The sequence below is a fragment of the Orycteropus afer genome, unplaced genomic scaffold (assembly GCF_000298275.1).
Source record: "Orycteropus afer afer isolate SDZICR_OR568_19922 unplaced genomic scaffold, OryAfe1.0 scaffold00669, whole genome shotgun sequence".
In the NCBI taxonomy this organism is placed as follows: domain Eukaryota; kingdom Metazoa; phylum Chordata; class Mammalia; order Tubulidentata; family Orycteropodidae; genus Orycteropus; species Orycteropus afer.
The window spans coordinates 36,867-57,961 of NW_006922256.1; the positions used below are offsets into that span (position 1 = coordinate 36,867).

The 21,095-nt window shown below is 35.0% G+C and overlaps 1 protein-coding gene across 1 annotated transcript in view; it reads right to left on the reverse strand.

Moving 5' to 3' along the window:
- The window catches only part of LOC103210921 (calcium uptake protein 3, mitochondrial-like), a gene marked incomplete at its 3' end in the record, with an annotated part of 142,588 nt that overhangs the window by 33,616 nt on the left and 87,877 nt on the right, over nt 1–21,095 (reverse strand). Inside the window, exons 2-3 of the mRNA XM_007956834.1 lie at nt 14,464–14,617; nt 6,875–6,906 (exon numbers count right to left, since the gene is read on the reverse strand). Coding sequence (XP_007955025.1) covers nt 6,875–6,906; nt 14,464–14,617 — 186 coding nt within the window. The remainder of the gene's footprint in view (nt 1–6,874; nt 6,907–14,463; nt 14,618–21,095) is intronic.

The following is a 21,095-nucleotide window of genomic DNA, read 5'->3' on the forward strand; positions in this document are numbered from 1 at the left end:
ATTTTACTTTTGATATGGCCATAGCTGTGGTTTCTGGGTTATGTCATCTTGTGTATTAATGGTCGGTTGTTTTTCGCTATTTTTGGTTCTCTGTTCCAAGGACTCCCTTTAGCATCTCTTGTAAGGTTGGTCTGGTTTAACAAATCCCTTAGTTTCTGCTTATCTGGAAATTTCCTAATTTCACCATCATATTTGAGGGACAATTTTGCTGGACATATAATTCTTGGTTGAAATTTTTTCTCTTTCAGAGTTTTATATATACCATCCCATTGCCTTCTCACTTGCATGGTTTCTGCTGAGAAATCAGCGCTTACCCTTACTGTTTGTCCTTTGTAAGTAACTCTTTGTTTTTTCCAGGATTATGTCTTTGTCTTTGGTTTTGATGAGTTTGATAATGATACGTCTTGGTGATTTCCTTTTGGGGTCTATCCTGTTTGGGATTCGTTGGACTTCCTGAATGGATATATTCTCATCTTTCATCATATCACAGAAGTTCTCCTCCAACAAATCTTGGACAACTTTCTCAGTGGTTTTCTTTTTCTCTTCCTGTTGTGGAATTCCAATGACATGTAGGTTATTCCTTCTGATGGTATCCCACATGAACCTTAGGCTTTCTTCATTTTGTTTTGATTTTTTTTCTGATTGATCCCTTTCCAAAGAGTTATTCATGTATTTGTCTTCAATCTCATTAGTTCTATCTTCCATTGATTCAGTTCTACTCCTTTGCTCTTCTAATGTGTTATCTATTCTGACAATTTAGTATTAATCTTCTGGATTTCTCTCTGGAGATTTAGAATCATTTCTAATTTTTCATTTATTTTGTCATTTTGTCCTTGTATTTTCTTCCAAAACTATTCTAGGGTTTTGTTTGTGTTTTCCTTGGTCTGTCTCTCAATCCTTTGAAGATACCTAAATATAATTTTTTTGAATTCCTTGTCAGAGAGTTCCAATGCTGCTGCTTTCTCAGGGATGTGTTCTGGATCTGTATCCTGCTCCCTTGTTTCTCCTGCTTTATCTTGCTTCTTTGTGTGGACTGTGATGGTCTATCGTCTCTGAGACATCGTGGCATTGTTGTATTTAGATCTCTGTTAACTGTTTGTGAAGAGCAGCCAAGGGTGATTCAGGGTCTTCTTGGTGGTTTTTTATTGTTGGCCCATTGGTGGGGAAGGAAGTAGTACTACAAAGTACTTACTTTGTAGTAAGTGAAGTTGCAGGAGGTGTGGGTATAGTTCTGTCATATGGGGACTGCTGCTGTCTTGCACTCCTTCCAGTTGTCCAGGTCCATCATGTCCTTGGGGTTACTGGCAACTGAAGCCTGTTCTTAAGCCCCTGGAATCTGGGAGAATGCTGTAGCTTTAAACATCCAAAATGGTCCAGCGGCTTGTAAACATTCAAAATGGCTGCATCCTCTGGACAGACAAAAGTCCACAGCTCACCCGTTGTCCTTTTTGCTGCCTCTCCTTTTATTCTCTAGTCCCCAAAGCAGTCCTCTGTGTAGTCCCTGGCTGGCAGTGCTGGTTTCTAGGTTAATTCTTAGGTCCTACTACCACTCAGAAATATCCAAGCTGTCTGTGCTGTCAGGATCTCTGCCAGACCACAGCTCTGTATGTCTCCTTTTTTGGTGTTTTCATGCAAATTCTTCTGCTAGTTGGAGTTTAGTCCACTTCTACATCCTTCCCTTCAAGGCTCAGGCATCTAGGATGATCTTCTGTATCTTTGTTAATTGGTTCCCCTTTTCTTTTTTGAAGAGGGCCTGTGCAGTCTTCCTATTGTGCCATCTTACTGGAACTCCCTACAGCATATATGTTATAATAAGAAAAATGAGAACACATACATATATGCTGTATAAGCATTATGTGTGTGTGTGTGTACGTGTATATATGAAAAATGGAAAATAAAATGTAACTGTAATCTAGAGATGAGCAACAATATAAAGTTCTATGCACCGCCTTTTAGTCTAATTTTCTATCATTTGTTGTTGTCGGCTGCCACCAAGTAGATTCTGACTCACAGTGATCCCATCTGCACAGTGTAGAACTCCACAGGGTTTTTAAGGCTGTGAACTTTAGGAAGCAAGTCACCAGACCTATCTTCCAAGGTATCTCTGGGCAGGTCTGAACCACAACCTTTTAGCTAGTAGTCAAGCACTTAACCGTTTGTACCATGCAGGGATTCCTATGTAAATTTATATAGTATTATTTTTGCAAATATTAGATCATTCTCTACATACTATTTTGTAACTTCTTCTTTGTACATAATATATCATGGACACATTTTCCTGTCAAATATACTTCATTTGCATTTTAATGGCTATACAATATATACTATATTCTGGATGTGGATGTATCCTGCTATGAGGCATTTAGTTATATCAAAAGTGTAGCAAGTGAAAAAGTTATAATTTTATTTCAATAAGAAATAAAGGGATTTAGGAAGGAGATAATTTTAGACTCAAAACTACAATTATTTTCCTTGCAAGAATTTTTATAACCTAAACATCACCTGGGAGCTCTGCTGGTGTAGTGCCTAAGGCATTTGACTGCTAACCAGAAGGCTGGAGGTTCAAACCCATCAGCCACTCCTCAGAAGGAAGGTTGGACAATCTATTTCCATAGTGCTACTGCCTCAAAAACCCAAGGAGGGGTTGCTATGAGTCGGATCCGGCTTGACGGCAGTGAGTTTGGTTTGGTTTTTGGAAACATCCCCTGACCAAATTCAGCTTTGGAGCACATCTAGCTTTTGCCCTAAAGAAATCGACTTTCTTCCCTAATTACCAATAGCATTACCTTCACATTTTTATTTTCTTTATCAATTATCATTAATTAGGATAAACAAAAGACAAAGTCAATCAAACAAAGCAGCTATGTTATTAAAGACAGTTTCCTTCCTTATTTCTGGAGCTAAATCCTAAACACAAGTACATTGTAACTAAGAAAATTAACCACTATGCAATTCTTTTCATGTCAATTCAATTCACTGGTTGCATCACATTTCTATACATTATGAAAACTTACTTAAATATCTACCTATTGTTGGACATTCAGGTTATTTCTCATTTTTTCACCATTATGAAAAATAACACAATGTATGTACAAAATCAGAGTCTGTATAGTTGGGCATTTAAGAGCTGGAGCACCAGCTTTTGAATCAGACTCTGCAAATTATTAGCTGCTAACTGTGGCCAGCTCTGGTAGCATAGTGCCTAAGGCACTTGACTGCTAACCAGAAGACTCACGGTTCAAACCCACTAGCCACTCCTCAGAAGGAAGGTTGGGGAATCTACTTCCGTAGTGATACTCCCTCAGAAACCCAAAAAGGGGTCGTTATGAGTCGGGTCTGACTTGACGGCACGTAACAACAACAACAAACCCTGGGCAAGTTTCTTAACCTCTCTGTGTCTCAGTCTCCTTGCCAATAAAATTAGGATAACAAAAGTACCTACTTCTAAGTTATTGTGAGGATTAACTGAGTATATATGAGTAAAATGATTAAAACAGTGTTCAGCGTATAGTAAGCATCCAGTAAAAGTTAGCTATAATCATTATTGTTATTAGTCATATTTCCTTCAGATAAATTACTGTGAAATAAATATTTTAAGACCTTTGGTTATTACTATCAAACTTTCCTTTATTAATGTCATAATAATTTACATTCCTATTATTGTGCATAATCACACCCTGATACCAGATATTTCATTACATAAATGACTGCCAATTTGATACAGTATCTCATTGCTTTATTTTATATTTCTTTACTGCTGAGGTTAATATTGTCCATGTTTTTATGTTTTTTATATTTCTTCTTTTCTGTATTGCCTAATCATGTTCTTTCCATTGGAGTATTTCTTTTTTCCATTGTGAATTTATAAAATATCTTTGTATACTAGGATATTAGTTATCTCTCTTGTCATAGATATTGAAAATATTTTATAGAATTGTTTTTGATTTATGATGATATTTTTTTAATACAGATTTTTTTTTCTTTTTATGTGCTCATATCTATTTAATCCTTTCCTTTATGGTTTGTGCCTATGGTGTGATACTTAGAAAGACCTCCTTCAACTCCTCTCCTAAAAGTTACATAACCATTCACCTATATTTTCAAGACACGTTGCAAGGTTACAATACCTAGAAACCCACCTTCCAGAGATATGCACCACTAAAGTTTTGACAAATATCCTCCAGATCTTTAATCTATGTGCATATAAACATATATAACTAAAATGAGATCACAGTATCTATACCATTATGGAATTCTTTCCACTTAAAATGTATCTTAGAAATCTTTAAATAGTTGTTTTCTACAAATGTGCAATAATTTGTCTAAATTTCTCCTGATGAGCATGTAAGTTATTTTCAATTCTTTGCTATTCATAAATTTACATCCTTGTACACTTAAATTATAAAATTAGGAATTAGTGAAAATTCCTAGAAGTGGAACTGCTGGGCCAAAAATATAATGAACATTTAGATACAAACTGCTAACATGCCACACTACCTATTCAAACAAAGTTAGACTCAAATTTACACTCCCAGCAACAGTGTTAAGACTATGTCTTTATTTCCCAAAATCTATCACAGAATATTAGGTATTTTTTTAAAATGTAAGTTTTATAGCCAATATGTAAAAAGTGGTTTCTCAAAGTAGTTGTAAATTATATTTTTTGTTAGTGAAGTTGAGTATCTTTTAAAATATGTATGGTATACTAGTAATTTCCTTTGTGAATTTCTGGTTCAGTTATTACTCTTTTTCTATTGGCTATAAATGTGTTCTTTGTGAATTAAGACTGCTTCTCTTAATCTGTTAATGAATGTTACAAAACTTTTTCCTCTTAATTTTGCATACTACCTTTTGCTGTGCAGCAGTTTTAAAAGTTTGCATAAGCCAGTCTTCATGTTAAATTCTAACATATACCAGGGTTGTTTTGTATTCTCTCTTTTCTTACACTTTAGTAAAATTTGCCAATATTTTGAGTTTTGCTTTATGTGTATTGTCTAAAAAAAAACTCTTGTACTCATTTTTTCTCCTAGTATTTTAGAATTTTTGCTCTTACAAATAAGTATTTTATCTGTCAGAAACTTATTTTTCTATGATTGTAACTTGGATCAGCTTTATTCACCTCTATGTGAAAAATCTATTGTTCCAACACTTATGGTTCAAAGGTTAATACTTTCTCCAGTGATTTACAGATCTTCACATATATGCAAGGTTATACTTCCAGACTTTATTTCTATTATTTTGGTCTATTTTTTTTAATTCTTGCAATAATACTGTTTTAATTTTTACAGTACTATTATTAATCTTAAGATGTGGCAGGTCCATCATCTTCCTCTTCTCAAGGTTTTTTTCTTTTTCGTCCTTCTTTTTCAGAATTGTTCTTAATATTTGGGGGACCCTATACTTCCAAATGAATTTAAAATGTCAACACTATAATTAATCCTGTTGAATTTTATTAAAGTTGCATGGATTTTACACAAAGATTTGGAGAGAATAAGTATTGTCATAAAATGCTTAACATCCATAAATATAGTCTATTTCTCCATTTACTCATGTCTTTTAAAAATATAACTCAGTAATGTATTATATATCTATCATTAAGTACCTAATAGTTCTTGTGTTACTGTGAAATGTACCTTATTTTCCAATAAGGTACATTTTTTAATTGCTGTTGCTGCTATAGAAGCATGTTATTACCTCTGGTTCACTGATTTGAGGAATCTTGCTAAACTTTTATTAAATTTGAAGTCTATGTATTTAATTTTTTTTCCTCTCAATTACATTGTTTGTTACCATTCAAATCCTTAGAGTATCTCCTTCTTTCTTTCTTGTCATGCTGCATTAACACCTCCAACAAAATGCTAAGGCGTACTTAAGATAATAGGCATTATACATGATTTAAAGGAAAATGTCTCTCAAGTTTTGTAAGTAAGCATGATGCTTACTGTAGGCTTTTGGAGGATTTCCTTTAACTGGATAAGGAAATTCCCTGGCTTGGTAATACTTTCATTTTTTGTAGTGAACTTTATCATACATATTAAAGTACAAAAGGAATATATGTACAATTTAAAAAGTATTCATGTCCTAGGCAGTTTAAAAAAAAAAAAAACAGAAAATTACCAGTACCTGAAAGCCTCTTTGAATTCCTCTCTTGTATGGCCTTCTGTCTCCCCCAGGTAAGCACTACCTTACATTTTACTTGACCACCTATAAATGTATCCCTAAACAATATTTTGTTTCATTTTTCTACTTGTAAACTTTATATAAATGAAATTATACTTTACACTTTTTGTGAATTGCTTTATTTGCTTACTATTATGTTTCTGGAATTCATCTAGTCAAAATATTTGCTATAACTTACTTCCTTTTGCTGCTGTATAGTATTCACTGGATGAATATATTACAATTTATCAATTTGACTACTGATGTTGTACTGAATTTGGTTTTGGCCATCATGAACAATCTATAGATATTCTTGTGTACCTCTCTTGCATAGAACAAGAGTTTCTTACATGCAGGTGTAAAATTCTGGATCACAGGGTAAGTGTACACTTACTAGGTACATGTGTATACACTATTGTTAAGATTTAAACTCAGGAGTGGGATTACTAGATAGAGAGTATATGTATTTTCAGTTTCATTAGATAATGCCATACTATTTTATGAAATGGGTAGACCAATCTACATTCACATGTGAGACCAACCACTGATCCATAAATTTACTAACACTTAGAATTATCCAGCTTTTTAATTTTCTGACAAACCAGATGGCAAAAAAATGGAATCTTGATGTGATTTAATTTGCGTATCTATTTATGCATCACATAATATAAATATATAGTGTGTATGCATAATCTATATCAAGAGTTTAACTCACCTGTTTGGAAAATGATTTCCATGTTTTAGCATCTAAAATAAATAAACAAATTAATTATAAAATAAATACTTCCTCTAATGTACATCCAAATTCAGTAACCATCTACAATCATAACTTATGACCCAGCTTATATAATTAAAGACTTTCCTTTAAATTCAAGATAAGGATATCTGATACCATCTTATACACATTATTTGTTTTATATACTATAAACTATAACAAGTAATATCAAACAAATGAGAAATACATTATCCTTAACTATTTTAATTTTAATTTGGGGCTTTCTGGATATATAAAGTTAACTCATTCCATTTTAGACATCCTATGAACATAAATACATTAAAAATGATGTATATTTAATACTTATATTACAATACGAAAGATACTGATTTAACATAGAGACATTGTAATTTTAAGTTTACCCATGCTGTTTGTCGTGCTAACATCTTCCCTATTGTTAGCTGCCAATGAGTTGGTCTCCAGCTCACAGCGACTGCGTGTACAACAGGATCAGACTGCTGTGATACACAGGGTTTTCACTGGCTAATTTTAGGAAGTGCACCAGGAATGCTCCATGGAAGCAAGAATGGCCAGACTTTATCTCACCTACTTTGGTCATGTTGTGAGAAGGGGCTAGTCCCTGGAAAAGGATATCACGCTTGGTAAAGTTGAAGGTCAGTAAAAAAGGGGCAGACCTCAACATGATGGACTGACACAGTGGCTGCAATGATGGGCTCAAGTATAGCAAGGACTGTGAGAATGAAGCAGAATTGGGCCATGTTTTTTTCTGTTATACAAAGAGTCACTGTGAGTCGGAGCCAACTCAATGGCACCTAACAACAAGTTTTGGAAGATCACCAGGGTTTTTTCCTAGTCTACCTTAGTCTGAAAGCTCTGCTGAAACCTGTTCAGCATTGCAACAACATGGAGGCCTCCACTGACAGATGATGGTGGCTGTACTTGAAATGCACTACCTGGGAAATGAAGCCGAGCCTCCCACATGAAGCACCACACTTTATAGGTCAGGTTTCTTTAGGGCAAAAGGGATAGAAAGAGGGCAAAAAAAGAAAGAGATAAAAGGGAGAGCAGTAAAACTCTTGTCGAGTTTTCCATTCTTCTTCCTTGTAACTGATCAAAGGCATCTCTGGAACAAGAGTGTTTTATTTGAATAAAATAACTAGAATTACTTTCTTTTATTGATTCCTTCCATCCCAACACCCCAAGATCCGAAACACAACAAATCATATAATATTGGGATAAATGCTCAGTCAATGTTGCTGTTTCTTTTGTTCAGATTTTAAAACTATGAATATCTAATGCCTGGTCAAGAATTATCTCCAGGTTTATATATGATTAAGACCTACAACCTAAGTGCATTAGAAAACTGGTAATTATATCAGCTACATTACAACAATGACAACTAATACTTGGTTGGGCAATCTACTTCTGTAGTGATACCACCTTGGAAACCCAAGAAGGGGTCATTATGAGTCGGGTCTGACTCAATGGCACATAACAACAATACTTTTTCTATATGACAATGGGTTTGTGTCTGTATCATTAACCATTGCTAATGAAACAATATATCAAGTTCAAATTATAAGATAAGCAAAATCTTTTTTTACTGTAAAATAATAATTCATTTTCAGATCAAAAGGGAAGAAACATGTTTCTAAAAACTGACAAACTGATTTACATGGAGAAAGATTTCTTCTCTATGGAGTAACAACACAATCATGTATCCCTTCCTTTACCCCTCAAAAAACTGATAAAACTATATACACACATAATCAAGTGATTAAAATCACAGATCTATACATGAGAATTCAGATTTAACCATGCTGTACAATCCTTTGAAACAATTCTACTTTGCACACATGGGGGTCACCATGCATTGGAATCTACTGGATGGCAATTAACAACATGATACTGCATATACATTTCATAAAGATACTCTCAGCAAATAACAATGTAAGCAATATTTATTGTCCCATCGCTTTCAAAATACAGCAGCAAGAAAAGAAGAAACTTAAATGATAAAAAGTACACTGCACAGATAAAAAGTACATTGCACACGTTCTTATGCAATGCTCAAAAGCTATTTATCAAAAGAGGAAGCTAGACGTACTCTTGAGTTCTGTAGGGTTTACAAGATTTCCAGGGTAAATTATTCACAAAAGACATTCATTCTGCCGGAAATGTCACCATGTTCAATACTATTAGCTTTTTTAAAAATATAGAGTAAAGAGCTATTAAGATTGTTCTTCAAAGGATTTTCTCACTTTCTAAATTCCTTATTCACATGAAATTCTTGCATATACAAATATAACTTGCATAGAGAAGGTCTTCAATTCTTTCAGAAATATTTTATTTCGTAAGTTATAGGTTGAGTACAGAGGTGTTCATTAAATTTTTTTATACCTTCTTGTATATTGGAAATACTTAACAATAAATTTCTTTAAAACTTGACACTATTAAGAAAATAATCAATGATTGATTTTAGTTCTAGAACAGAAATTTATCTTTTAGGTTCTATTTCATTAGGCAAACCAAGAAATTTTTAGATTTTTAAACAAAGATATAATCAATAATCAGATGTATAGTTCAGTTAACATTTATTTGAACTATAATTATTATGCAAATATTTACTCAATACACCATTTTTTTCCCTACAGAATGTCACCATAAAATGATAGAAGATTTGTTAAAAATCATGGTTCTGAATTCAGGTGACTGTGATGATGATTATTACAATGATGACAGCTATCAACATTTATTAAGTGCTTAGTGTATGTCAAGTACAATAGAAAGTACATTTGATCTTATTCAATTGTCAAAAAAACCTCATTAGGCTATTGTGTTCTGTTATGCTTTTTTCCATAAATGAGAAATCAAAAGATTAAGTAACTCAATCAAACTTTCAAAGCTATTAAGGAATGCCAAGATTTAAATATGTCTAATTTGTATACAAGGAAGGAACTCTGGTAGCATAGTGCCAAAGGCACTTGACTGCTAACCAGAAGGCTGGCGGTTCAAACCCACTAGCCACTCCTAGGAAGGAAGGTTGGACAATCTACTTCCATAGTGATACTACATTGGAAACCCACGGAGGGGTCACTATGAGTTGGGTACAACTCGATGGCACATGACAACAACAACAGTGGCTCAGTGGTGAAGAACTTAGCTGCTAAGTTCTTAGTTTAAACATATCAGCCACTCCACAGGAGAAAGATGGGGCAGTCTGCTTCCTTAAAGATTTACAGCCTAAAAGTATACCTAAGGGACAGTTCAAGTCTATCCTACAGGGTCACTATGACTAAGAATTGATTTGATGGCAATGTGTTTGTTTGTTTCTTTAATTTCAGTATGGTACTTTGATATATAACTGATTGAATATTCAGTTTAAGAAATATATTCTATTCTTAAGCAAATATTTCTTTTTAAAATCCTACACTTGCAAAAAAAAGTCTTTATAAATATCTTGATCTTTATGATTATTTTTAACTATTGATTAGAAATTAACTATTATTGTGGTTGTTAAATGTCTTACACAAATTATTTATAATGGAAACTAGTTTTATCCTGCCAGTGATGTAGAAGAATCACCACAAGTTATCACCAAAAAGCAGAAATTCAGTGAGTCAGTATGAATAAATTTTTTTTTCTAATATGAAATTATAAATCATTAAATATCACTTAAAGAATAAGTTTTCAGATGCAAGCTTAATAAAAATCATAGAATTTGATGCAAAATTGCATTTAATATACTATAAATATACTAATAGCTTTTATCAACTCTAACTTAGTACTAACTGAGTAATTAATATAAAAAAAACTATATTGCATCAAATCAAATAAAAATGGATAGGATACTTGTACATTTACTTATGATGTAAACATCTTTTCTATGAGTTAAGGGTGATACAAAGTACCTCTACTTGGGAAACTTACAGTATTATGAGAGGGCATATAATACAGAAGCAATCAACAATCAACTCCAAGGCAAAATATAATTATCTGGTACATGGTAAGTACTCAACAAATATTTCTTGAGGCTAGAAGGATCAGAGCACTGGGTGATACAACTCTTTCCACAGCACTTGAATTTCTCAAAAAAGAGTTCTATCTGTCTAGCCTTTTCTTCCATTATTTTCCAATATACCCCTGAAGTGGACTATTTACACTATTTACCTCTTATTTCCATGTTTTTGGCTTTTGTAGCTCCCTCTCTTTTAGATGCCACCTCTCCCAGTCTCTGGTCAAAATCCTGCATGATCAAGCCTCTCCTTCAGATTCCACTCAAGCTACTACCTTTCCTTTCCTTTCTGTTTTACATCCAAACTCACTCTCTCCATTTCTTATCCTGACACCCAGTCTTGTAATCTGGGCTTTGCTCTAATCACACCACTGAAGCATCACTTTTAGGATCATTTATAACCCTTGTATTAGTAGTTCTAACCACTGTTATCGAGTTGATTCCAACTTATAGTGACCCCATGTGAGCCAAAGTAGAACTGTATTCCATAGGGTTGTTAATGGCTGATTTTCTCAGAAGTAGATCACCACCAGGCCTTTCTTCCAAGCAACCTCTGGGTGGACTCAAATCCCCAATCTTTCAGTCAGCAGCTGAATGTTTTAACAATTTGTTCTTCCTGGGGACTCCTTACTAATTCTAATGAATGGGCATTTTTCTGTCCTCATCTAACTTAATTTCTCAGTAGTATACCACTCAATTGACCATTCTCTCCATTTTCCTTGGTGTCTATTAATCCATGGTCTTCCGGTTTTCTTCTCCTGTCTCTGAAGACTCCTCATAGCATAATGGATCCTTTGTCCAAGTCTAAGGCATTTCAAATATATATTGTCCAAAATTAAAGTTGTGGCTTTTCTTCTCAAATTTGGTCCTCCTTCAGTATTCCCTTCTAGTTAAGTCAGGCAGACCCTTAGACCCTCTCCTTTTTACTTTACCTTCTAATATTCTGAAAGGAGTCCTGGTAGCACAACAGTTCAATGCTCAGCTGCTAACCAAAAGGTTGGAGGTTTGAACCCGCCCAGTAGTTCCACAACAGAAAGACCTGGTGATCTGTTCCCATAAAGATTACAGCCTAGAAAATTCTATGGGACAGATCTACTGTGTCTCATGGGGTCACTATGAATCAAAAGCAACTCAATGACACCTAACAATAACAGCATCTTTGAAGTTTTGAAAATTTTCCATTTCTCTCTCATCATTACAGGTTACTGTAGCTTGAAGTTTTTTTGTTTTTTTTTTAAAGGTTGAAGTTTTTGAACTTTCTCATCTCCTCATACTCAATCTGATCCTCTATTTTCCACCCTGAGATCTTTTCAAAACATAATCTAAATATGCTATGTATACTCCAGTTTAAACCACTACTATTTCCCATAACTTTTAGGGCAAAAATAAGAATAATAAAAATGTTTAAAGTAAGCTACAGACTCTGAATACTGTGGCCTTATCCTACTTTTCCAGCTTAATCTCATATGGCATTCCTTCTTTTTTTTTTTTTTAATTTTGATTTGGGTGAAGGTTTACAGAGCAAATTCACTTTCCATACAGCAGTTCACATATACTTTGTCTCATGACATTGACCACAGTTTACCACAATGCAACAGCTCCACTCCCACTTCCTCCCCATAGTTACCTCTTTCCTGTGTCCACCCCTCCATACACTCCTGCCCCCTGCGCTGTCTCCCTGTGCATAAGCAGCCCTTCTTTCTCCCATGATTGCTCTCTCCAAGGAGTGTATCTACTTGAGATAAAATGGCATTCCTTATTGATCTTCACACTACAGCCACATCCAGGTCTTCCTGTCACTTCTCAAACATATCACACTCCTTCTTATCATAGAGCTTCTTGCTTCTGAAATTCTACACTCTCAACTTCCCATATACCTAGTTACCTCTTTTCAAGATTCAGCTTTCATGCTGAGTTTTATTTTCCCAGGGAAGATTCCTTGAGCTCCCTGACTAGGGTACTTCCCCAAAATATATACTCTCACAGAATCAAGTATTTTTCTTTCATGACATTTATCATAGTTATAGTTTAGTATTTATTTGTATATTCATTGATCAGAGATGACTCCTCCACCTGACTGTGTCATGATGGGGGAGCACATTTCTTTTTTTTCCCCGTACCATTGTATCTCCAGTGCCTACTTAGTGTAGTACCTGGCATTTGATAGGTGTAGTTAACTACATGTCATTTAACAGTGTGAGATGAAATGGGAAGTGCATAAAGCACTTCTGCTGTATACCTATGTAATAGGGTTGTCTCAAGGAAAAGCACTTTCCGATTACTTGAATTGTGAAGTAGCTGTTTTCATGGAACAGAATTTTTCTTGAAAGAACAACTGATATACAAATTATGATTATTCAGACCTAGGTATTTGGTAGATATTTTCTTAAAATTCAACAAAGTGAGCCTACTGCTTAAGGAAAACAACTAGTAATACTTGTTGCCGAAGATAAATTTGAGCTTTCAAGTAAAACTGACAATTTTGGGAAACTTGTATATACCACCAACAATTATTCTAATAATTATAGTCTTTTCTGATAAGATTGGTGATAAAACTAATGGATGTCACTAAATACTATATAATGAAAGGTGTTAACACTGGAAGATCTGCCTAACTTAGTCAACCAATATTTTGCAATTGATGCTACAAAGTTATTATGCAAGGGTAAAGATTCACTCAAGGGGTAAAACAGACTAATGGATTTTAACATGACAGATAACAAAAATTTCATTGATAAGGTTTCAGAGTCTGGATTGTAACTAACCTTTAAGAAACTACCACTAACCAAAATTTGATAGAGCTTCAAAGAAGAATACACACAATTATCTGAAAAAGGCTAGTAAAAGTCTTCCCTCTTTTTACTACCTATTTCTACTAGGCAGATTTTCTTCATATAAAACAATATATTGAAACACACTGAATATGAATATGGATACAAAAATCCAGCTGTCTCCTATTAAGTTACATTTTAAAGTGATTTGCAAAGAATGTACACAATGCCAGGAAGCTTGAGGACCATTGTTCCAATACATGTTGTAGTTGTTGTTATTTGCCATCTCATTGGACCTGACTCATAGCGACCCCTCCTTGGGTTTCCGAGGCAGTATCACTATGGAAGTAGTTTGTCCAACATTCCAATACGTGGAAAGGTGAAAAACAACTAGTCTGTATTTATAGTGCAGGAGCTATGACAAATGCAAGAGAGATACAAGGCAGAATTCTTGCCCAAGTCTAATTTAAAAGCCAATAATCTGAATTACTGTGCTCAGGTGGGATATAAGAACAGGCAGAATATGAGCCTATTACGAAGAATATCAAAAGGAAGGTAATGTTTTAGTCAGATATACTGAGAAAGAGGGAGCAACTGAAAAGTTTCTGGAAAGTGAGTTTATATGAAATATTAGTCTAATAACATTGTATAGCATATTATCTTTTAAAATACTGCATTACTTGGCAAGGTATTCTGAAATTTACATTCTTACAAACTAGAGGTGAAAAAAAAGAAACTTTAAAAAATTATTAAGATAACAAAAAATATATATATATACTTACATTTTGGCTCATCTGTTGTAACAGCCAAAATAAAATCATATGGAGTCATGAACAGCTGCCCATCACATTCTATAGAAGCAAATAAACGAAATCGCCTCTCCCGTGATGTTGCATAGAGGTCTAGGTCTTCCATGTCTGTTCTGCCCACAGCAACCTAAAGTTAAGAAAGCAAATAAATTTGGACTGTATGCAATAACACTTTCTTTTAGAAGATAAATACTTTTAATTATATTTGAATAACCAAAAGTGTGAAAAAAATTATATTTTGGGGAACTTTAATAATTTTATAAATAAATTTATATACATGAATAAAATGAATGAAAGCCCAATGAATATCATTAAGGGCTTAAAGGTGCTTTCAATTTTAAACTGGCATTTTGAAGGATCTGTGATTTTTTTTCTATTTTTAATGTTTCAGTCATAAAGGACATTAAATTTCTGAGCTGGTGGTACCTTTAGAAGAAACACCAACACTTGCTGAAAGCCTACAATGCAGTCTCTATATAAGCTTATTTTTGATCAGAAGTCCATTCACTGTAGTTCAGTAATTTTTTAAAACAAGGAAGTTAAACAGACAAGCTGTTCATGGCTACTACTAACAAAGCCATTTAATCATAATTCTTAAATTAGAATTACACTTGCTAATTATAGTACTGTTACCACCAATGGCCATTCTAAATTTTATCTAAAGTTAAATTTGACAGAATTAGAAAAAGTATGTATGTTTGGAGTGAGAGGATGTTTCTCTTTTGTTTCCCATCATTTCAAGATTTTTCTTTGTACATAATCATTTTTCTAACATTATTTATTTTCTCTTTAACTATAGAAAGTATATTTTTTAAAGAGAATATTTTTTTCTAATTACAAAAGTAATGCATAGTTATTGTATATAATTTTGAAAATACAAATAATCAAGAAATTTATTTTTTATTTTTGGCAAAAAGGAAAAAAAAGTAATAATAATGGGATTATACTATGCATACTTTCCAGTAACAATTTTTTTAATTAAGTATTATCAGGCACATTTTCCCATCTCACTAAAACTATCTTAGTAAAAGACCATTTGTAATAGCTTTAATATTTCATAGTAACTGTTTCTAGCACAACATATTTAATCATTCCCACACAGATAGATATCCAGATAATAAATTTCTAAGAATTGATTGGTCAAACAAAATCTTTTGATACACATTATCAAACTGACCTCTCAGGAATTTATGCTAATTTACCTATCAACAATATAGAAATTATATTTTCATATAAATTTATCTAATATTAACTGAAAAATTATATTTAGGATGACAAGCATACTATCCTAACTATTTCCATTTTGCCTTATTTATCTATTAAGTCATTATGCGATTATGGTATAGCTGTTAAAATTATTTTAATATGTATTATCTTGGAAAGTCATATAAAAAAATCTATAAGTACATACAAGGACACTGTACTTTGTGTTTTTAAGTTGTTGTTGTTGCTAAGTGCTGTTGATTCGGCTCCAACTATTAGTGACCCTGTAAACAACAAAATAAACACTGCCCAGTCCATGGCAGCCACACAACCCTTGCTATATCTGAGCTCACCGTTGCAGCCACCAAGTCAATCCATCTTGTTGAGGGCCTTCCCCTTCTTCGCTGACCCTCCACTCTACCAAGCATGATACTCTTCCTTCTCCAGAGAATGGTCCCTTTTGACAATGTGACCAAAGTAGGTGAGACAATGTCTGGCCATTCTCGCCTCCAAGGAGCATTCTGGCTGCACTTCTTCCAGGACAGATCCGTTCGTTCTTTCGGTAGTCCGTGGTACTTTCAGTACTGTTCGCCAACACCACAACTCAAGAGCATCAACTCTTCTTCGGTCTTCCTTGTTTATTGTCCAGCTCTCACATCATGTTGTTGTTGTTGCTGTTACATGCCGTGGAGTCGGACCTGACTCATAGCGACCCCTCCTTGGGTTTCTGAGGTGGTATAACTATGGAAGTAGATTGCCCAACCTTCCTTCCAAGGAGTGACTGGTGGGTTTGAACCACCAGCCTTCTCATTAGCAATCAAGTGCTTTAGGCACTACACTACCAGAGATCCTCACATGCATATGAGGCTACTGAAAATACCATGGCTTGGGTTAGGCGCACCTTCAAGGAGACATCTTTGCTCTTCAACACTTTAAAGAAGTCTTTTGCAGCAGATTTACCCAGTGCAATACGTCATCTGATGTCCTGACTGCTGCTTTCATAGGTGATGATTGTGGAAGCAAGAAATATGAAATCTTCAACAACTTCCATCTTTTCTCCATTTATTGTGATGCTGCTTATTGCTCCAACTGTGAGGATTTTTGTTTTCTTTATGTTGAGATGTAACCCATACTGCAGACTGAAGTTATTAATCTTCATCAGTAAGTGCTTCAAGTCATCCTCATTTTCAGCAGGCAAAGTTGTATCGTCTGCATACTGCAGGTTGTTAGTGAATCTTCCACCAATCCTGATGCCATGCTCTTCTTCATACAGTCCAGCTTCTCAGATTATTTGCTCAGTGTATGATTGAGTAAGTGTGGTAAAAGGATACAACCCTGACATACTCCCTTCCTGATTTTAAACCATGCGGTGTCCCCTTGTTCTGTTCGAATGACAGCCTCCTGGTCTATGTACAGGTTCCTCATGAATACACTCAAGTGTTCTGGAATTTCCATCCTTTCTATCATAATTTGTTACAATCCACATAATGGAATGCTTTTGCATAGTCAATAAAACACAAGTAAACATCTTTCCGATAGTCTTTGTTTTCAGCCAAGATCCATCTGGCATCAGCAATAATATCCCTCATTCCACATCCACTTCTGAATCCAGTTTACTGTTCTGGAAGTTCTCTGTCAATATACTGCTGCAATTATTTTTGAATTATCATCAGTATGATTTTACTTGCATGCGATATTCATGATATTGTTCAATAATTTCCACATTTTGTGGGATCATCTTTCTTTGGAATGGGTATAAATATAGATCTTTTCCAGTCAGTTGGCCAGTAGCTGTCTTCCAAATTTCTTGGCATACACAAATGAGTGCCTCCAGCATGGCATCCATTTATTGAAACATCTCAATGAGTATTCCATCAGTTCTTGGAGCCTTGTTCCTTGCCAATTCCTTCAAAGCAGCTTCACCTTCTTCCTTCAGTACCATTGGTTCTTGAACATATGCCACCTCCTGAAATGGATGAACATCAACCAATTCGTTTTAGTACAGTGAGTCTTGTGTATTCTTTCCATCTTCTTTTGATGTTTCCTGCATCATTCAATATTTTGCCCATAGAATCTCTTAAGATTGCAACTCGAGGCTTAAATTTTTTCTGCAGTTCTTTCAGCTTGAGAAATACTGAGTGTGTTCTTTCCTTTTGATTTTCTAACTCGAGGTCTTTGCACATTTTATTATGATAATTGACTCTGTCTTCTGGAGCTGCTCTTTGAAATCTTCTGCTCAGCTCTTTTGTCATTTCTTCCATTTGCTTTAGCTACTCTCCACTCAAGGGCAAGTTTCAGAGTCTCTTCTGACATCCATTGTGGTCTTTTTTCCTTTCCTGTCTTTTCAATGACCTTTTGCTTTCTTTGTGGATGATGTTCTTGATGTCATCCCACAATTCATCTGGTTTTTTGGTTACTGGTGTCCAATGCATCAAATCTATTCTTTAGATAGTCTCTAAATTCAGGAGGGATATAATCAAGGTCATATCTTGGGTCTTGTGGACTTAATTGTCTTCAGCTTCAACTTGAACTTGCATATGAGCAATTGATGGTCTATTCCACAATTAGCTCCTGGCCTGGTTTTGGCTGAAGATATCGAGCCTCTCCATCACCTCTTTCCTGTGTATCCCATTTGGTTAAGTCCATGTGTAGAGCCGTCATTTGTGTTGTAGAAAAAATGAATTTGCAATGAATAAGTCGTTGCTTTTGCAAAATCCTGTCAGGTGATCTCCAGTGTTATTTCTATCAACAAGGCCATACTTTCCCAACTACTAGTGATTCTTCTTTGTTTACACCTTTTGCATTCCAATCACCAGTGATAATGAACACATCTTGATTGCATGTTTGGTCAATTTCAGACTGCAGAAGTTGGTAAAAATCTCCAATTTCCTCATTTTGTCTTTGGTGGTCAGTGTGTAAATTTGATTAACAGTAGTATTAACTGGTCTTCCTTATAGGTGTATGGATATTATCCTATCATTGACAGTACTGTACTTCAGGACATCTCTTGAAGCATTCTTTGTGACAATGAATGCCATACCATTCCTCTTCAACGTCATTCTTGGCATAGTAGATCATATGGTTCTCTGATTTAAAATGCCCCAATCCAGTCCATTTCACCATACTAATTTGTAGGATATTGATCTTTATGCGTTCCATTTCATTTTTGACAACTTCCTATTTTCTTAGATTCATACTTCATACACTCCATGTTGCAATGATTAATGGCTGCTTCCAGCTGTTTCTGCCCATTTTGAGTCATGCCACATCAGTAAATGGAGGTCCCAAAAGCATTACTCTATTCACATCAAGGACCTACTCTGAGGCAGCTCTTTCCCAGTTATATTTTGAGTGCCTTCCAATCTAAGGGGTTGGTCTTCTGGCACTATATTGCACAATGTTTTAGGGTTATGCATAAAGTTTTCCAGTAATATATCAGACAGTGTTTTACTGCTATTCATAAGGTTTTCACTGGCCAACTATTTGAGAAATGGGGGGTCCCTTCCTTCTTCTGAGTCTGTCTTAGTCTGGAAGCTCCACTGAAACCTGTCCACTATGGGTGATCCTGCTGGTATTTGAAAAAGTGGTGGCATAGCCTCCAGCCTCACAGCAACACACAAGCCACCACAGTATGACAAACTAACAGACAAGTGGTGGATTTTTAAGTTATTGCTTATTAAATGGCAAGCCAAGCAAATAATTATTCTTTTTTGAGTATTCTGTTCAAAACATATACAAAACTAAAAGAACTCTCTAATGGCATGTATAAGAGATGGAATACATGGTTTCTGGCACGCAATCTATCCAATCCAACTGCTATCAAGTCAATTATGACTCATAGTGGCTTTATAGGACTGACTAGAACTGCTCCATAGGGTTTCCAAGGCTGTAAATCTTTACAGAAGCAGATTGCCACATCTCTCTCCTGTTGAAATAGGTGGTTGGTTCGAACAGTTGACCTTTTGGTTTGCAGCTGAGAGCTTAACCACTGCACCACCAGGGCTCCTGGTGTATATACAACCTGTATATTATAAAAGAAAAACCAACTGCCATCAAATTGATTCCCACACATATAACCCTTAAGGGGAGAGTGTAAGTACCCCCTAGGGTTTCCAAGGCTGCAAATCTTTACAGAAGCAGACTGTTTCATCTTTATCTTTCAGAGTGTCTAGTGGGTTGGAATCACCAGCCTTTTGTTTAGAGACAAATGATTTAATCAAGAAGCTACCAGAGCTCAATACAACCTTTGCAGAGGGAAAAACTACTAGATCGAGAGATGAAAGGTATAAACATGGGGAAAGGCAATGAGTCAAGTTAAAATAAACAGAAGAAAAGCATTACAAGTTGACATTAATAGAAAGGTATAAGGAAGAAGAAAGTAAAAATTTTAATGTCATATCTACACAGTACATTTGAAGAACGATAATTCAGGAAATACTAAAATGAATTATAAAGTATTAGGATGAAATGTGCAAAGACCTAGAATTAGAAAACCAAAAGCAAAAAACATATTCAGCATCTCTCAAGTTTAAAGAACTAAAGAAATTCAAGCTGAAAGAACTGAACAAAAAATTCAAATCTTGAGTTGCAATACTGAAGGATTCATGCACAAAATTTTGAACAATGCAAGAAGCATCAAAAGATAGAAGGAATACACAGAATTACTGAACCAAAAAGAATTGGTGGACATGCAACCACTTCAAGAGGTAGCATATAATCAAAAACCAGTGGTATTAAAGGAAGACATTCAAGCTGCCATGAAAGAACTGGTGAAAAACAAGGCTCCAAGAACTGACTGAATACTCACTATGATGTTTCAACACATGGATGCAGCATTGGAGGGGATGATTCATTTATACCAAGAAATCTGAAGCTCAGCTACCTGGCCAACCAATTGAAAAATACCCTTATTTCTGCCCATTCCAAAGAAAGGTGATTCAAAGAGTATGGAAATTATCAAACAATATCACTACTATCACACACATATAAAATCCTGCTGAATTAAAAACTGTTGCAACAGATCCAGCAAGATGGTGGACTAGGCAAAAAGACTGCACAGACCCTATTCAACAAAGAAAAGGGAAACCCATTAACACAGATACAGAAGATAATCCTGGACCCCTGAGGCTTGAAGGGAAGGATATAGAAGTGGACTAAACCCCAACTAGCAGAAGAATTTGTGTGAAAATACCAAAAAACGAGACATATGGAGCTGCGGTCTAGCAATGATCCTGAGCGATCATGATGGCACAGAAAGCTTGGAGATTCCCAAGTGGTGGTAGGAACAAAGAATTAACCTAAAAATCACCCCGCTAGCCAGGGACTGCACGGAGGACTGTGCACGGTGGCTGGGGAACAAACAAAGAAGGTGAAGAGAAAGGTGGGCTGAACTGTGGAGTTAT